Below are 18,900 nucleotides of genomic sequence, written 5' to 3' on the forward strand. Positions count from 1 at the left end.
CCAGAGTGTCTCTTTGTTTGCATAGAAGAAGCCACTGAAAGGGCTCCCACAGGTGGGCTGGAATTCCTTCTTCTGGAAATTTCAATCAGGCAAGAGATGGAGGGATGGGAAGCAAGAACGTGAGCTGAGCTCTGAGCCAGCCCGAATTGACAGCAAATGGTTCCTCTACTTAGTGTGGTAAGTGTGCGGACCACCCAGCATCCTCAGTGCCCCTCGGAGGCTTCCCAGGCCTGGCCCGCCCAGCTCTGTTCATGACAGTCTCCCAAGTGCCTGAAGGCAGAGACTGACATAAGCTGGGCCTTAGAAGAGACCGCTGTCTCCTCACCTGTCTACTTGTCCAAAAGATATGACCTTCTGTTTTTATGGTTTTTCTTTTTTCTTAACAATGCATTGCATTGTGGTGAGGGGACTTTTAAAATAAAAAATATCAGAAAAAGTCGATTCACGTACCCAAAGAGAAGGCGGAGGGGGGGAATCATATAAACTATTCAGTAATGACCTCCTTTTGGTCTCATTAGGCCTGATGAGCCACATTTTCAGGGGCCCTCAGGAGGTGAATTAACTCTTTCAGGGGTTCCTTTCAGGGAATCCCTCACTAACTGGCTCCCAATATCCTGAAAGATAAAATGTCTCCTCTCAAATTCCTCCTGTTCTCCTAGGGAGCCACGCAGAAGCAGAGACAGTGCGGTTAATTGCGTAACCCAGGCAAAAGCCAGCTGTATGTAAATTGAGCAGCAGGATTGCAAACACTACCTGCAACAATCAGGTGTGAGGATGGGGGGAGAGCAGGAGCTTCATTTTGTCATCCTCCAGACTTGCCCCAGCCTGAAAAGGCAACGCTGGCATTGTTTGCTTGCTTCATGCATTTTAATTCCCAGAATTCCTCTCTCCCAAATTCTGCATTGTGCATTTTAGGGCCACTTGCGCTGTGCGTGGTCACCAAAGCCCCGTGTAAATTATATAGGAAAAAAGCGTTGGAAATGTTTTAATGGGCTTTTCAAAACTCTCAATTTCAAGTCTTTTTGTTTTAACTTTACCCTTCATCTTAACAGGCTCTTTTATCGCCTTGCTGGTACCTTTCTCAGGACCCCCTCGTCCTTCCTCCCTCTCTGCTGTCACCCACCTCCATCGACAGGAGTGGCTGGGAAATGTCCTTTTGAAGTCAGTGGGAGTTCCAGACCCTATCAATTTGTAGGATAAAGACTCTGGGGGTAAACTGGCCCAAGATTTTTCTCACCCTCTCCAAGGAGAAGCAGCTTGGTCTCAGACCTTACTAAAGTAAGATTCCTTACTGCAAAGGGTTAGTGAGCAGACTTTTCACTCCCAATAAGGAAAAGGACTAGACTTTTTCCCTGGGCGACTTTGGTTACAGTAAGAAATGCAGGATCAGATAACTTCTGGAAGAACCCCCGAGGCAACTGAAAGGGAGATTGGAGTGAAAATCATCATAAAATACCTTTCACAGCAGGGCCCTGCGTCAGAGCTTTTATTTCCTCAAGTTGTTGGGCTCTCATTATTGAGGGGGTTTGCGGACAGTTTGAAATTGAATTTAAACCACTTCCTGCACGTTGCCTCAAGTCCCCGTGATGCTGCATCCTGGGCTAACATTTGTCTGCACACAGTGTACCCTACTCTGAGCGTAAACGCTGTGCCTTTCTCAAAGGGAGGACGTCTTTGCACCAGTCGAATGAACAAATACACGTTTTCATTACGAAAGGCAGATGTTCAATGTCAAGCAATATAGTAGCTCCCCAAATGCTCATCTGAAAATGCAAGAGGAGAAACAAATTATTAAGCCTGAAAAAAGAACTATAGGCTAAGAAACTATATAAAAAGACCTGAAAAGTGAGACTCTATTCCTCGGTAACTTTGGGGTTTCCTCTTCCTCCTGCCATCTAAAATGTAGGCATTGTCCCTAAGTTTCTCTTCTCAACCCTGTCCCTGCTCTCTCTCCGTGTGCACTCTCCGGCTTTCCCCTTTGGGCAGATAACCCCTGAGTCTAGATTACTGACCTGTTTGTTTATACCCCTTGAGTGTCCTACCACCATTTTCAAACCCAGCGTATCTGGAACTGGACTTTTATTGGCTGTAACGATACTGGCCAATAGAACTTTCTGTGATCATGGAAATCTATTTCTGCACTATCCAGTATGACAGCCACTAGCTACATGTGGCTTTTTAAATTTAATTAAAATGAAATAAAATTAGAAATTCAGTTCCTAGGGTCACTAACCATATTTCAAGTGCTATGAAGCACTTGTATGTCTGATGGCTGTTGGTTTGGCCATTACAGATCTTCAGCATTTTTGTGTGTGTCTCTCCTATGGCATTTTAGTAACTGTGGGTCTTTGGGCAAACCACCTAATGTCTCTGAGGCTCAATTTTGTCATCTGTAACGTGGGTCAGATAATAACCCCTGACAGGGTTGTTAGGATCAGGAAGATAGTAGTTACAAAGCAGATAGCATAGTACGTACTGAAAAGCCTTTTTTTTCCAGTCGATCCTTTCCCCTTATCCCTTCTCTAGTATTAACTTCCAGATATTCCTCTGAAGCTTAGATACATGAACATTCACCCAGAGTCATTTTAAGAATGGGTCAGTTTACATGTTATAGGGAACACCTAAAAATACTGTGGGTTTAAGCAATAGACCTTTGGGGTTTGGTTATTGGAAAAGTTCTGAGCAATTCTCTCTGCAGGGGGGTTAATACAAGAGTGCTCTGCAGGATCTAACAAGACTTTCCTAGGTTGCCTGGAATTATTTTAGTCTGGGCATTAGCCTCGTTTCCCGGGGCAGAATGACAGGGAGAAAAATCCCCATGAGGCTAGCATCTGTACGAGCATTGAGAGGTGTCACGTCTGCTTCTGTAGACACTGGGGGCGGCTTGGTTTGCACGCCTGGGCCTGATGGAGAGGCTCCCTGGGCATCAGAACCAGCCTGGGCGTCGGGTGCAGAGGTATCCACGGCCTTCAGTCCCTCAACAGGAAGCCCTCTGGCGTGGACCAGTCCTGCACACTCATCAAGCAACCAGTTTAAAGGGGGTTTGCATGGTTTATATCATGGCTGCAATCCATTAAAGCTTTAATTACACTAATTAGGGATTTGGGATAATCAGGTTGGGCAGCCTGAAACAGGGACCTGTACTCTCTGTGAAGAAAAGCTTTGCTAAATAAACCAGCAGGATAAACAGAATTGTGGGGGCACATGTATTTCTGGGAACCAGCTGATGCTGAGGATTAGTGCATGCTTTTGGCGTACAAATGAAGGCTGCTCATTGTAAATCAGCAGAAGGGCTGGAAGCCCCTCCAAGAAACACTTCATTAGCAGTTACAGTGACATTCTTCAAGATTTTAAACACACACACACACACACACACACACACACACACACACACCTTGAAATGTTTTTTCCAAATAACCTGTAAATTCTCAGTTTGGGGTGGAACTTGTGGGGGAGAGTTAGCTAGGGGATCTTGTAAAATACAAATTAATTTCAAAGCCATACTGAATAGTACTTTTGTGTTACTCCTTGTTTCCCCCTAATTTAAAGGACACCAGAAGTACAATTATGATATTCAAAGGAGTACACCTTTCGACATTGTAACAGGGCCCCTATAGCTGAACGAGTTGGAAATCTTTGGCTCAGACCTTCCAAATTAATAAACCTTTAGTGCGTCATTCAACAGTATATACTCTGTATGGGTAGTGCTCAAATTGTGCAAGTGTTGTAGTTTAGCCGTGTGTGTGTGTGTGTGTGTGAGAGAGGGAGAGAGAGCCTGCAGTTATGCTACTATTTACTTAGTTTTTTGTCCCCCCTTTTCCCTTCTCCCTGTTCTTCTTGCATTGTTTTATCCTGATATATTTTTCAAGTGATTATGTGAACACAGGATGAGAAATAGCTGAATGATCAATAGCCATGGCCTAAAAAGGAAGGAGGAGGGAAGAATGTTTAAGCAAGATGGCAAAAGGTTGATAACATGGCCATTCAGTGCACCAATCTCTCCAGTTTTGTGTGTTTTTGAAATTACCTCTAATAGAAAATTTAAATTACCACCTTATCAGTCCCCTCATCCTTTCCACCCCCAATATTTACGCACAGTTTACATTCTACTAAGTATCATTAGAATTCATAAATTTATGGGGTTAACTCAAGCAGGAAGAAGAGATATGAAGGTTTCTGGGTTCTTTATTTTTTTTTAATGATTATTCAGATCTCAGATGTGTATACTGATCTGAAGAACTAAATACTTGAACAATTTATCAGGTACCAGCCTCCTGGAAAGCAGGGAACACCAAACCCTTAGTCCGGAAGCAGCTTAACTGAACTCTTGCAATAAAAGGGGGAAGGAGGGGAATCACTTTGAAAAAAAATCTGCTTCCAAGGCCCATGAAACTTGAGGTCTATAAGCTTGTGATACCCACCGACATATACTTTGTGAAGGAACAGCCCATGTGTAGAACTGACTTTGCCCCTAAAAGAGTTTTACTGTCTGAATGGATTAATCCATTTCAGAAAAATGCCGTTGCCTCCACTCCGTTCCTACATGGTGCTAGTGTACTGCTCTGTATATAAGTGAGTCACAATTGGAATCAGCACTTGGCCTTGTAATTATATTCATGGATACATGCAGTTTTCTGTGTGTTTAATACCCTTGCCTCACTTTGGGGGCAGCTCTTGTCTTGGATCTAGCTTTCTGTCTCAGATAATCATGTTTATTGTTTGCCATCTTTGCACCCTGACTCTCTGAAAATGGATGAGGTATGTGTCAGTTGAGTTAGGATATGCCTAGACTGGGATATTAGTGGAAATATCAATAGATTGGTGGGGAGCAGAATATGTAAGTCAGAGATGACAAACTTTCAGCTTATGTGTCACCTTCATCAGTGGGTGGTGAGGAAGATTTTAGGTCTGAATCCGTCAACAGCACAGCAAGAGGGCTATGCCTCATTTGCGATGGCTCTCGTGAGCAGAGTGGATTAAAAGTGGCACTAGAAGCAGTGTACATGCCATCCCTGGCACAAACAAACCCTACCTACTTACGATCTCCTGACATTGAGAGTCCTCGACCATCTTACTTGCTTCTCCTCCTCTTCCTCAACCCAGAATTTCCTTAACCAGAACCTTCCAGGGTACCCGGTCCCCTGGTGCTAGAGTCACTTGTCCTTAGCTGACCATCACCCAGCTCACCTGGTCAGAAGAGTTTATTGAAGCAGAAGGTCATGGAAGCATCAGAAAAGTACTTTTCTTTGGAAACAAAGACCTTTGATCCCAGACTTAGATACCTGTCTGAGTCCATCTGTGGACTGCATAGGTGTCACCCACAAATAATATCTTATGTAGAAATTATCTAATCAGATGGCTGTTACATTTTTAACTAATTCCTGGGTGAGAGGCAGGAGCATAGAGTCAGCACCTGTGGAAATATCTAGAGTCTGACGGGCCTCCTGACACATATGACATATTATGTTGAGCAAGCTGCTTTTCATGCATGTATCTAATGAGGACTTAGATAAGGAGGTAGGTCTTAGGGTTACCTCTGTTTTATAAATGAAGATCCCAAGACTAGAGAGGGTAAATAACTTGTCCAAGCTTGAATACCTAGTAAATCAGAGTAGGAGTTCGCCTCTAGAACTTGTACTTGTAACCACCAGGCTGTATTCATAGCCATTAATGATACTGAAACTAAAACTCCAGAGACCCTAAACCTAATTTTTTTTCTTTAGTGTTTAAACTTCTCTCAGCTTAAGGGGAGAATTATGCATCATCTCATTAGCAGTTTACATGGAAACCTCAAATAACTCATTTAATTTACTTCCAAAGGAGGCAAAACAAGAAAACTCAAAAGCTATTTGTAGGTTTGCACCACAAAACCTCATAAAATGCAACTTCTTTGTTTTGTTCATTGGTTTTTACATGGATGTCAAATTAGCAATGAAAACCATGTGTAAGAAATCGCCAAAGTTATTCCCAATTAGATGAAAGCAGAACAGGAATGGAAAGGATGATAGAGAGTTGCCAAGAGTGGGATATTCCAGTTGGCCTCCATACTAAAGATTTGTGGGTATAGTTTTCAGAAGTGGTTTTTATTCTTGGCATTGGCCCTGAAAAAGACCATGGTTTACTCTATCCAAGCTAAAGTAAATCAAAATTAATTGCTTCACTGATAATTTATGCTGACCTGCGGCTTAAAATAGTGGTTGCTGGAATCTGAACCAGAGCTTTCATTAAGGTAGATTAACTATGTCATTCCTTAGTTGTGAGAAAATACCCAATATTTATTGGGAATATACAAAGTCATGGTATTTAGGAATGGGATTGTGTTCATTACTGTAGTTATTCCGCTTCCGTGCCTGAATTTCATTTGAGTGCTAAAATTCTGGAAAAGAGATTATTGGTTTAAAAAAACACACAAAAACTCATTTCTAAGTACTATTCACGGACTAGCTACTCGTCTTTGAATGACGCTGTTCATGGATGTTTTCATTGGTCTGCTCTCCAAGTTGCCTGTGGCGTGTGGGCCAGGCAGCAGGAAGCACCCCTCCCCCCACTGCCCTGTGTGTCCTGCCGTAGGACACGCAGCGACTCTCACCTTTCTCCCAGCTCTTTGGAGAGAAAAAGCTACTGGGTTTGGGTGCCCTTGTATTTGACTGCTTTCAGTTTGCCCAGCATATTGCAAATGATTCCTCCTAAATTTAATGGCTCCATTTTGACCAACGCTCCTTGAAATTGAATTTTTAGCTATGGCAATGAAAGAAAATAATAAAGTTGGGTATTTTTCAATAACTTGTATCTAGAGAATAATATTATACATAGTAGCTAACTTGTGTCTAGAGAATATTATACATAGTAGTATCATAAACAGGATTTTATAATATACACACGATTGCAGAATAATAATAAAATCAAACTTTATGTTGTAGGGTCTCTGCATTTCAAAAAAATTTAAGTAAAATTTTTCCTATATTGTTCAGGTGCTGTCATCTCAGAATAAAGAACCGTCATTCTTCAGAAAGGATTATTTATTTCCAAGATTATGTCCTTCCTATATTTTAGGTTAAAATGCTTTTTTCTTGAAAGAGAACCAATGGTAATTAGCTAAGGCACACTAGTTGGCAATACAAATTGGCAACCCAGTGTTAGTTATTAAATATGTTTAAGAGTTTTAGACTGTCCAAGCTATACTATATACCGTAAAGAATATAAATTAACTGAAATTGTCCTTTAAAAAAAAGGAAGAAAAAAAAAATATATATATATAATTGTTAAGAGAACGGGTAAGAGGAAGATCACCTCTTACCTTTCCCCCCTCTCCCTGGCCCCAAAATTAAAGTGAACATTTATAAGCAAAATTAACTACAAGGTATGATATGCAATTGGCTTGCCCTCATGTTAATTTGTTTTGTCAGATTAGACTAGAACTTCTCCAAGTCCAGGAGCTGTATTCTTCTGTATGTGTCAGATATAAACTTAAAAGTAAAGAAAAGATAAAAGAAAAAATAATCGTGTCTCACTTACTGCAATAAATCTGTCAGTTTGGGTTTGGTACCCAAGAACAAAATCTGATTCAATGGCTAGGTAATTCAAAATTATGCCCACAACCCATGGGACTATAGGATGAAAATCACACACACAAAAAAAACCCTTATAAGTTAAGTGCCTAACTGATCTGGTCAGATGGTGTGGGTTTTTCCTGGTGCTGCTTTTAGTTTTATTATTTAGCATTAAAATTTTAATAGCAACATGTTAAAAGAGGCTCAGCATTTTGGTGACACTGCAAAAAATTTTATGGAGATTCAAAATCTATCCCGTAGGCCTCAGATCATGAAGTGAAAAACAGCTCTGGGATCAAAAGTGAAACATATGATTGTTCGAAGCATTACTAGAAACTTTCTGAAATTAGCATTATTTGGGAGTCCAAATTTTCTTTTGCCTACTAAAAAAAAGAACATTTATTAAGTTCCCCGATTGCCAGGAAAGGCCCCTCAGTAATGAAGGGACGTGGACGAGCGATTACTCCACTTGCTGCTTGTCGGTCGTGTTTCACTGGCCAGCTGTTTTAACCAAATACCCCATCAGCTTCACTGTGGCTTTAAGTTGCTGCTAAAATGAGAAGACCCACCCCATGAATTTATTAGCAGATGTGTGTTCTGAAAGCCATCGCTTTGAGACCTAGAGCAGCCAGATCCTCTGACATGTGGGCCACACATGATCGCATGCTGAAATGTGCCCCTTTTTCCCATGGCCGTTTCCCACGGCCTTGATTTGAATGCCCTAAGAATTGTTTTGTTTACTCACTGACTTGCTATCCGTCCTTGCCCTGGATTGCACATGGTAATAGCCAGAGGAAAGAAAAAACCATCACGTATAGGTCAAACTCCCCCCTGGAACAATTGATTGTGTCCTTGTCAATTCAGAAATCCCGTTGTTGGGAGCTACACGTTACCATATCTAGGAGGGCTTGGAATCTCGTGGTCTATCTGCTAGCTCCCAGCAGCTTTCTTCAAGGGCTTTCCAGGTTTCGTAAACTTGTTTTCACTGAGAAATGGCAATGCCCAAAGGGCCATTGAAAAAGCAGGAGAAAGCTTTTGAACTTCTGATGAAGTAGTTGGACGTGGTGCTTTGTATGGGGTCTAGCTGTGGACCACGTCAGAACCTAGTGCAGCTTTGTAAATCTCTCTAGTGGAGAGCAGGCTTCAACTGCATAGAAAGACATCTTTTCCTCAGCTAGCAGCGTGGACGGTCACCTGTTGCCTGTGCTGCCAGAAAGGCCTTCCACAATTCTTCTCAAGAATCCAAGCAGAGAAGTGAAGAGGAGGTGTGTGGATTTATATTATAGATGGCCCTCCAATATGTTGTCCCTAGGAAGGAGAATATTCTATTGGATTCTAGCTGCTCTAACCACCTTCATGAATTTACTAATTATTACAGCAGTAATTAATAAATGCATGCACTATCAGGAAAGGTGGCTCTTTGCTTTCAGAATCAACCGAACTCATGATGGCTGTTCTTATTACCCTAATACAAGATGTGATCAAATAATACAGTGAATGTTTAAATAAAAAAAATGTATTACAGTAAAAGACACATTGCCATTAATCTCCCTCAAAATACCCCCCCCCCCCCCCCCCCGCTTCAAATACACTTATCCCATCAGTCTTGCGACTTTCTGAAGCAGTTCTGGAAGTCCTCTTTCGTGAGTGTCTGTAGCTGTGCTGTCATGGCTGCCTCCATGTCCTGAATCATTTTGACTTTGGGGAAGAGCCAGAAGTCGCACGGTGCCAGATCTGGTGAGTAAGGTGGATGAGGACACACCGTAATGTTTTTATTTGACTAAATTGCTATATACCAGAAGCGATGTGTGACACAGAGCATTGTCATGGTGGAGGAGGATTTACGGCACACTTTGAAACATACCTTCTCTCAAATGTAGCTCACACCCGACTGACTGCAGGGAACAAGTTGAAACTTGTCACACACTGTTACTAAGTTTCGACGTGCTGCTTCCCATATTGAAGATTCCTGCCTTTCTGTTGGATGGCACTCGGCAGGAGCAGTCACCATATTTTGTGATCATAATGGAAAGTCTCTGTGTCACATATTGCTTCTGGTTCAGGAATTTCTGTCAAATAAAAACATTATGGTGTGTCTTCATCCACCTTTTTCACCAGATCTGGCACCATGCGACTTCTGGCTCTTCCCCAAAGTCAAAATGAGCATGAAAGGGAAACGTTTTAAATTGATTCAGGACATCGAGGCAGCCACGACAGTGCAACTATAGACACTCACAAAAGAGGACTTCCAGAACTGATTCAGAAAGTGGAAGAACGATGGGTTAAGTGTGTTCAAAGTGAGGGGGAGTATTTTGAGGGGGATACATGGCAATGTATCTGTTACTGTAATAATTTTTTTTTTTATTCAAACATTCACTGTATTGTTTGATCACACCTTGTACTCACTAATTCAGCTCAGAAGTAACCAAATTGCTAACATTAAGTGTCAGAGATGAACAATTTGAGAGTTAGGGTTTCCAGAACAAGTATTGCTGACCTCCATTGTAGACCAGGAAGCTGACATTTGTCAAGCACAAAATGCCAAGCCCTGTCCCAAGTGCTTTAAATATATTAATGCACTTAATCTTCACAACTCTATAAGATGGGCTCTGTCCTTGTCACCATTTAATTTACAGATGAGAAAGCTGAGGCACAGAGAGGTTATGTAACATGGCCAAGCTTACATAGCTGGAGAGCATAAGACTGAGATTAGAATTTAAACAGTCTACCTCCAAAGCCCAGCCTCTTAATTGCTACTATAATATTTTTAAGCTACAGGCCATGATCTATTAGAAGATCAAGAAATCCGTGTGGTGGTCGTGACCAGGATATTTTGTTAAAATGAAATAGAATAGGAAAATACCAACATATATCACATGTAATAACAGTTGTTTCATGAAGTTTTTGTTTCAGACATTTACCTAAAAATTGTTTTTTTCAACTTTTATTTATTTAAGTGTGTTTTTCCAGGACCCATCGGCTCCAAGTCAAGTCGTTGTTTCAGTCTAGTTGTGGAGGGCGCAGCTCACAGTGGCCCACGTGGGGATCAAACCGGCAACCTTGTTGTTAAGAGCACCGCGCTCTAACCAACTGAGCTAACCGGCCGCCCCTACATGAAAATTCTTTATTTTGTGTCCAGATATGTTTCATAATTCATCATTTTTCTGATTCCAGGAAGGTCATATGGTACAAATACTTCATATTACCTAACACTCCCTGCAGGTAACTCCCCACGTTGCCCCCTGTAATCAAACACATTAATATTTGTGCAGTGAAGCATATGAATATTGACACTAAATGCAATAAATAAAGTGTGTAAGTAGCCTTTAAGTAGTTCACGTCAGGGTTTGTCTCCCAATGAGTTTTGCTGCCAAACTTTATTGTCATTTTTTTTAATACTCAGTGTCAGAGCTTTGGAGATTTCAAAATTGCAGACTGCAGACCTAATTATACATATGTGTGCACAGGCTCCAAATAAAGATACATTTCTCATGATGGGTTGAGGTAAAAAAAAAAGTCTGGAAAATACTGCACAGTGCTATTGCTGGAATCATTGACAGAGCTGGGAAGGAAGCTAGAGGTGATTGGTATATTCCATATATCCATAAATCCAAAACTCCTCAATTTTAACAAGTAGAAAAACCAGGGCCAGAATGGAGAGTATTCCGGCAGCAGCTTCTTCCTCCCAGAACAAGACTCCTGACACACAGCTCTGGCCTCTGGACCACACGCCCTCTCCAGAGCCTTATAATAACAACCAAACCACACCACGCATCTCAAAGTTTGGATTCTTTTCAAGTTTTTGTGAGAGAGACTCAAGTTTCGAGTGGTCACTTCCATCACTGAGTTCTCAAGATCCAGTGAAAGCCGAGTGGTTTTTTGTCCCCAGCAGGACACTCAGGCTCAGGTATTTGGCTGTAGAGTGAGGTGGCAGTGGGGTCTCTGCCCAGGTTCCAATGAATTCTGTAAATTTCCTGAGTTTGTGGTTGAAACTGGTCTCCCTGGACCAGCAGTTGACATTTCCCCCTGTGGTGTTATATTCATGTTTCCACGTTTAACATGTCAGACTGAATGAACATTGTGGTCTAAGGATTTAAAAGATTTATAATGGAGTCTTGAAAATTTACTTAAGGAATATGTACTTCCCCAAGCAATAACAAATATTACTACAAATGACCATATTAAATTAAAGTAACTTAGGCATTTTTGATTTGTAGGAAAGTTAAAATTAATCTGCGGCAGTTTCAGTTTCAAAATGAAAACATGGCTTTGCCTGACCGCAGATTTCCAGGCTGTTAGTCAACAGTGAATGAACCCTCAGGTGACTATTTTTTCTTTCTTTAAGAAATATTCAGTTTTCTCTGTGTGTAGAAAATGCAATACCAGAAGGAAAATACCCTGGAAAATCAACCGTAGTTGTATCTGGAAAGCTGGAGACTTCAAAAGTTCTAGCAATTTTTCTTTTTCCATAAGCTGAGTGGTGAGTACATGGATTGTCTTTAATTTATTAAACTGTGCATGTAAATATGTGCGCTCATTTGTGTGTGTGTTTATCTATACCCCAATTTTTAAAACTGTTTTTAACACGTCACAAATCCATAAAAATTTTCCGTAATTGTCCTTTCATGAGATGTATTATTTTTATAATTTTGAAAAAGAGAAGAAGCCCTTCCTATCCATTCTTCATCCCTTCCCTGATTAGCTCCTTTAGTGAGTAGCCAAGGAGCCTGGTTCAAATGGTTTTTTTCTACATTAAATAACTACAGAGTGTGCTGATAAATGTTTTATAACTGACTCTCAGAAAGGAAAAAAGCCTTGATTTGTAATATTTGCCCACCATAGTCAGTTTTCAGCTACCAACATGACGTCACTGAACAGGTACGATATTAACATAAATGACTTCAATAACATAGATAATAGGAAAGTGGAGTAAAATAATTAAAAACTGATAACCTTTGAATATCATTGCCTTTGTTTTTAATATACTTGTTTTAATTCCAAGTTCATATCATCTAATTTTAAATGATGGGCATATTCAACCACTGGCTCCCAAAGTCCCAGAAAACTTAAGGTTCAGTTGTCACAAGCCAGTGCGAGCCCACGCCAGCGCACTTGCTACTGCAAGATCAGAACAGTTCCCGTGGCAAAGCAGAAAGTACCCTGGGAGGCGGGCACGGCCAGCCTTCCCCACATCACAGCCCAGTGAGGTGACAAATGCAGGGCCCCCCAGGAGCCAAGTAGCCCCACACAGCAGAACTTGACTGACATGCAAAAGAGGAGGCCTCCTGCTCTCCCGCTGCCCCACTTCCAACATGTGAACCCCCAGCTGGATTGCAGCCCCCGCCCTAAGCTCTGACTCCTTAACCCCTTTCAACGTTGAAAGTCATGACTCTAAACAAGAAAGCTCGGGGTTCTTTGCCAGACCCATGGCATCATGGTGGGATAGGAGCCTTTGGTGCAGTCCCAAGGCTTGATCTCTGTGATGCCAGCTCTGCCACTAGCCGGCCAAGTGACCTTGAACGGGCCACTCCATTGTAGTTCCCAGTTACAGTGAAACATGAGGGAGTTAGACGAGCTCATCTGTCTTCGCCAGGTTTCTTCCAGCCCTAAAACCCCACGTGGGCTGTGCTTATTAAGAGCTTCACAAAAGATGACCAATCATATCAAAACCCATTTAGAAAAACACATCAGACCACAGAGTGCCGTGGCTTCCCGGTACGGAACTCCCTCTCAGCCTTGGGAATCCAGGGGGACCCTTTCTAATCCTGACAGCGAAAAGGCCTGGGCTGGGATCTTTCGAGGATGTATTCAGGTGCAGCCGCCTTTGAAAATGGAAATGGTTTTGTCTGGTTTTCTGGTCAGAGCTGAGTTCCTTGAGTCTTCATTTCTCAGCTGCAGTCACAGCCTTTACTTGGTCGGCCTCATCATGCTCTTTGTAAACTTGTCTCCCCAAATGGTTCCTTGCCGTTGGGAATCTCCCCATCTTTTGACAGAAAGCTCTATTGATGGAACATTGCTTTAAAACTTTAGGGTTTAATAAGTATCAGAAAGTAGATAAAGTCATGGTTCATAATTGAAAGAGGGAGAGGGGCTGGCAGTGCAACGCTCCCAGTGAGAAATTGGTTTCAGCCAGTGGTCCCACGGCATTTGTATGCCCGTGCATGTGTCTTGTCACCGACAATAAATGGTGCAGCTGTGTATCTTGGTGGGGCAAGGTGGCCATGATTTATGGGTGTAGCTGCAAGTTCATAACCACCAATCCAAGAGAGAAGGAGGGAGGGTAGAGGGAGAGAAAGGCTCGCAGAAGTGCGTGTGTGAGTTTCATGTTTAATGCTTTTAACATGGTGCCTCGTTCTCTCATCTAGAAAGCACTTAGCAGATGCAAGCCAAAAATAGATGGCCATCCATAGCTGACCAAACGTGTGTCGGGGTGAAGGTGGGGGATGTGTGTGTGCGTTATTATGGTTCTTTATAGTTGTTTTATATCTGAGCTGTACGAGAGTATTTATTTTACAGTAAAAAGCAGTGATACTTTCTGACCAGAGTGAATGAAGACATGGAAACCACAACCCCCCTCGAACCCTTGGATAAGAGTTTCTGTCTGACGTGCTAGGTGACTCTGAGCCGATTCCAGGTCGGCCATTGCACATTCCATGCCGCTCTACGTGAGGCATGAGCCAGGCGCTTTCAGAGCCATGAACATGCCGTGTGCCCTCCAGAAACTGGGGTTAGGTAAGGGATGTGCATTAGAAGGCGTTATCTGATGAATGCTAACAGCTTCTCCGTTGTGAGCCCTTCCTGTGTGGCAGGCCCTCTACCTCCCTGAATCCTCATTGCTGTCCTCTGAAGCCCGCACCAGCGTTTCCCCGCCCACCGGCAGGTGACCCGCTTACATGCATCCTGAACATTCCAACTCACAAGATGACCAGCGGGCCCCTGTGGGTGCTGGGTCTATTCAGAGGGATGGTGGGCAGAGCCACAGCTCGCTAGCAGGGCAGAGCCCTCCCCTGTACAGAGGAGTGTGTGCAGATGCAGAGACAAGGTGCCCCTGGGGCAGCCGTGGGAACTGTCCTGGCGTAAGAGGAGGTAATGCTGTGTAACGCTCCGCCGTCATACTCCCCAGTTCCTCCCAGGGGACAGGCCTACACATGAGGTCACCATGCTCAGGAAGCCCAAAGCTCTGGTTTCCTATCAGGCTTGTGTGGCTTTCTCGTTCCTCCCAGGGCAGAGGTGACTTACCAGTCAGGTGTCAGTCTTATCCTGAGGAATGTTGCCTGTTAGCATCGTTCACATACCATCTTAGCAGGTTACTAGACTAACCCAAAGATCAAATTCTTCTGCAGAAAGGGAAAAGATGTATGTTAATCCTTTACCTCCTTTACCTACAATTGTTAGTCCCATTTTTACAGATAATAAAGCTAAGGTGTAGAGAGGTTTATCAACTTGCCTCAATCACTTGGTACGCCGTACAGCCAGGACTCGAACCCTGGCCTGCGACTGTAAGTGCCATGCCCTTAACTCAGATGCAAGGTGTAGAGTTTTTGTCCTACTCCACAGCATACCTGTGTTTATGTGACTGTTTGAAACTACAGTGGTACCTCAGTTTTTGAACGTCTCCGTTGACAAACATTTCGGTTTACGAGCGCCATAAATTTTATGGATCTACGGTATCATTAGATAGTAAAATTCATGCTAAATATGCCATTTTAGGGGTTGCTTTTAAAGGTCTGGAACGGATTAATCCATTTTGCATTACTTTCTATGGGGAAACCATGCCTCGGTTTTCGAACGTTTCAGAACTCGATTGGACTTCCAGAATGGATTGCATTCGAAAACCGAGGTACGACTGAAGCTTGAACTGGCTACACTGAGAACAATGGGTCTTCCTGGAAGAAGCATCTGTTTAGCCTGTGGTTTTGCCCGCTTACCCCCCAACCTGCGACGCTCAGCACTACTCCACTTACTGGTTCTACTTAGAATAATAAAACAAAGCACTAGTTCCTTGCTTTTCTCTGAGAGCCTATATTTTGAGTAGAGGTTTACGAGGAGGGGGGAAAAGCAGTTTTAAGAGCAGTAGAACCAACTTTGCATCTGAAAATAAATGAGCACCCAGCTACCGGGTGCAAGCAATTCTGTTTTGCATTGTCGTTCCTTTCTTCTTTTTAAATCACCATCTTGTAGCACAAAACCTAAGGGCTCAAGGCAAAGCATGCAGCTTTTACTACAGTTCAGTTCTACATATAAAATCCAGTTTATATATCTAGGTTGGATTGCAGAAGCCATTCAAGAAATGTGCCATTCATGTTCCAAGTATAAAAGCAGACATTTTAAGACACCGTAACAATATTGTAATATTGTTTCATTGGGTGTTTGATCGACTCTAAGCTTTTATCAGGCAAGGGACCTATCTGTTGACTTCCAAAAGTTCATAGTATACGGAAGACAAATGCTAAGGAATTTTGTAGGCAGAATGTGAAATGGCTTGAGTAAAATACCATGTTTAAGAGCAATGGAATTCATTATGATGAACTGTATTAAAATAGTCAAAACACAATCGATGTGGAGACAGAGTCGGGAGAGGACCATGGGCTTGGTTGTGTTCTGGCTTCAGCCCAGGCGGTGGGAACAGGTGCCTGTTTCTTTACCTAAATGCTTTCATACACTCTACTCACTAGGTTTTCCATTGCAGTTTTCAAAAATGCAGCTAACGCAGTCTGTCTGCCTATCGTAGAAAAAGACATTTGCTCTTTTCATAAGCAGTATCATTGCATAGATGATTTTGAATCTCATAGCACACGAATTTATGACATGTGAGATTGTACAGTGAGAAAATAACAAAGTTTGAATATTACTCACCTAAGAGAAGTGTTGCAAGAATACCTTGGAAGTTTCCATGGTGACACTATCAGGAAAAGTCACTTTTGCCTTTATAAGTAATGAAATCACAACATCAGCAGATCTTTAATGGCGACCTTCTGAATCTGCTCGGGCAGGTTTACTCAGTCGTTCTATAAATGTTTACTGATATGGACTTGGCAGTGTGCTAGCAACGCTTGTCCTAGGGACTTTGTGTCCTTTCCTCTAAATGGCCAGGGAGACGAGACCTTCAGTCAGCCAAGAAAAACTTAAAAACCCAAATAACAATATGAGAATTCAGGGTAATAACAAAAAAGAATCAGAGGTTTCATGAGGCTGTATTGTTAAGTGGCAGTGAAGTGGTACAGACGATGCATTCTGCCAACCTGCAGCCGAAAGAAGCCCTCTCCACGTGGGAGGGGTTGGGGAGCTTTGAGAATGGGTGGGCTTGCTGTGGGTTAAAAGAAAGAGAGGAACTTCCAAGAGAGCGAAAGTCTTGCAACTGACACTGCTGCAGTGGGTGCAGAGGGAGTCTGGGTGTATCAATTTCCTGCAAGGACGGTTTGCCTAGGGAAGAATGAGGCCTGACTTTGAGCAACCTTAAGACAGTGAGCTAGAAGATGATTTCATCGTGTAGGAAAAAGGGAACCTGTCGTGAGTGTTGAGATCAGGACAGAACTAGCCCCCTTCCCAGGGAGGAGCATCTGTCAAACTCAGGGTAACTGTCGTAAGTCTTCCTGCTCTGTAGACGGCCACAGTTACTTACCTGCCCTTGTCCCTTCAGATTCATGACAGACGCTGCCCGCCGAGAGCAGGAGTCCCTAAAGAAGAAGATTCAGCCGAAGCTCTCACTGACCTTGTCCAGCTCCGTGTCTCGTGGGAATGTGTCCACTCCACCACGCCACAGCAGTGGAAGCCTTACTCCCCCCGTGACCCCACCCATTACCCCCTCCTCTTCATTCCGCAGCAGCACTCCAACAGGTGAGTGGCTTGGCCCTACCACCTTGCGCCTGGGGCTAGGGAAGAGGAGAGAGAGAGAGTGAGTGTGTGTGTGTGTGATGTAGGCTGTGGACCAGGGACAGGTGATCACTCAGATCCACCTCTTCTTTGACCTTTTTCTGGTCTCTGTAGAGTCTGTTGACTCATTCATCCGTCTATTGATTATTGAAGAAATATTTATAAATTCTTGTTTTAATATGTACGTGATAATGGCTTTATAGATACTTTTCATGCCTTTCCCATTTACTGTGTATGAAGCGATTTCGCTTTCGGAGGAGATGAAACAAGATGGCCATGCATTGATTGTTGTTGAAGCCGGGGGATGAGTATATAGGGGTTCATTATATCAGTCTCCCAATTTTTGCTTCTTTAAAATTTTTTCCATCATAAAATGAGTAATAAAAAAACATTTAGAGTGCCTCCTATGTGCCAGACACTGAGCTACAGTCGTGAGCCAAAGGAGACCCCATCCCTATCCTAAAGAAACTTAGGCCTAAGGAAGGATGTTGGCATACTCTTGTCTTTCCTTCCCAAATGTGGAAGCACCTGAAAAATAAAACAGAAGTCAGAGGTGAAGCTCAAAATCAACTTTATTAGTGGACAGAGCAAAACTGCAGAGTGGACCTTGGATCTGTAACCACTGGGCTTCTTAGTACGTCTTCCCTAGATTTAACTTACGGCCCAAAGTGCCCTTCTAAGCTTACGCTGGAGTGCGAGCAGCCCTGAGTACACCCTAAGCCCTCAGTGAGCATGCGTGGTTTCTTCTCCCCAATTCAGGGACCCATTAAGTCACTGCTCCTCTGTGGATAGGAATGCGTAAAGATGGTAGAGAGAGGCTGGAAAGACTCCTAATCTGTTTCCCATCTGAGAAGCAGGGAATGTATTTTCCTTCTCCCCAGTAGGAGTATAGACAGGCATTAACAAAATAAATACACCCATAAATACGACATTATATAGAAGAACTCAGTGACACGAGAGCATTCAGAGAGAAGTTCCACCCAGTCAGGAAAGGTTTCCCGTGAATGATTAAATAGTAGTCAGACAGGTAAACAGGGAAAGGAGGAGCATCCAGCCAGCATTTGGCAAAGGGGACCACAGTAGTCTCTCTCAGTGTGTTTCAGAATACACTCATCCGTCCACATCCTCAGGGGATTGATGGTTCCAGGACCTCCTACGGCTGCTCAAGTCCCTTATATAAAATAGCATAGTATTTTCATATAACATAAGCACATCCTCCCGTACACTTTAAATCATCTCTAGATTACTTCTAACACCTAATACAATGTAAGTGCTCCGTATATAGATAATTGTTACACTACATTGTTTAGGGAATGATGACAAGAAAAGAAAAGTCTGTTTAATACCTGGTTTAAATACCTGTACATGTTCAGTATAGACACAACCATCCTAGGCCTAACTACATACAGCGTCAACGTAACATTTTCTTCCGAATAGTTTTCATCCACGGTTGGTTGAATCCGTGGATGCGGAACCC

General features: G+C 42.8%; 1 protein-coding gene across 1 annotated transcript in view; it reads left to right on the forward strand.

The window, feature by feature from the left end:
• Positions 1–18,900, forward strand: part of JAZF1 (JAZF zinc finger 1) — a 307,874-nt gene that overhangs the window by 243,356 nt on the left and 45,618 nt on the right. The window contains exon 3 of the mRNA XM_074340922.2: positions 17,191–17,387. Within this exon, the coding sequence (XP_074197023.1) occupies positions 17,191–17,387 (197 nt within the window). The remainder of the gene's footprint in view (positions 1–17,190; positions 17,388–18,900) is intronic.

The sequence above is a fragment of the Rhinolophus sinicus genome, chromosome 4, assembly GCF_057876585.1.
Source record: "Rhinolophus sinicus isolate RSI-liver-muscle chromosome 4, RSI-T2T, whole genome shotgun sequence".
NCBI classification, from domain to species: domain Eukaryota; kingdom Metazoa; phylum Chordata; class Mammalia; order Chiroptera; family Rhinolophidae; genus Rhinolophus; species Rhinolophus sinicus.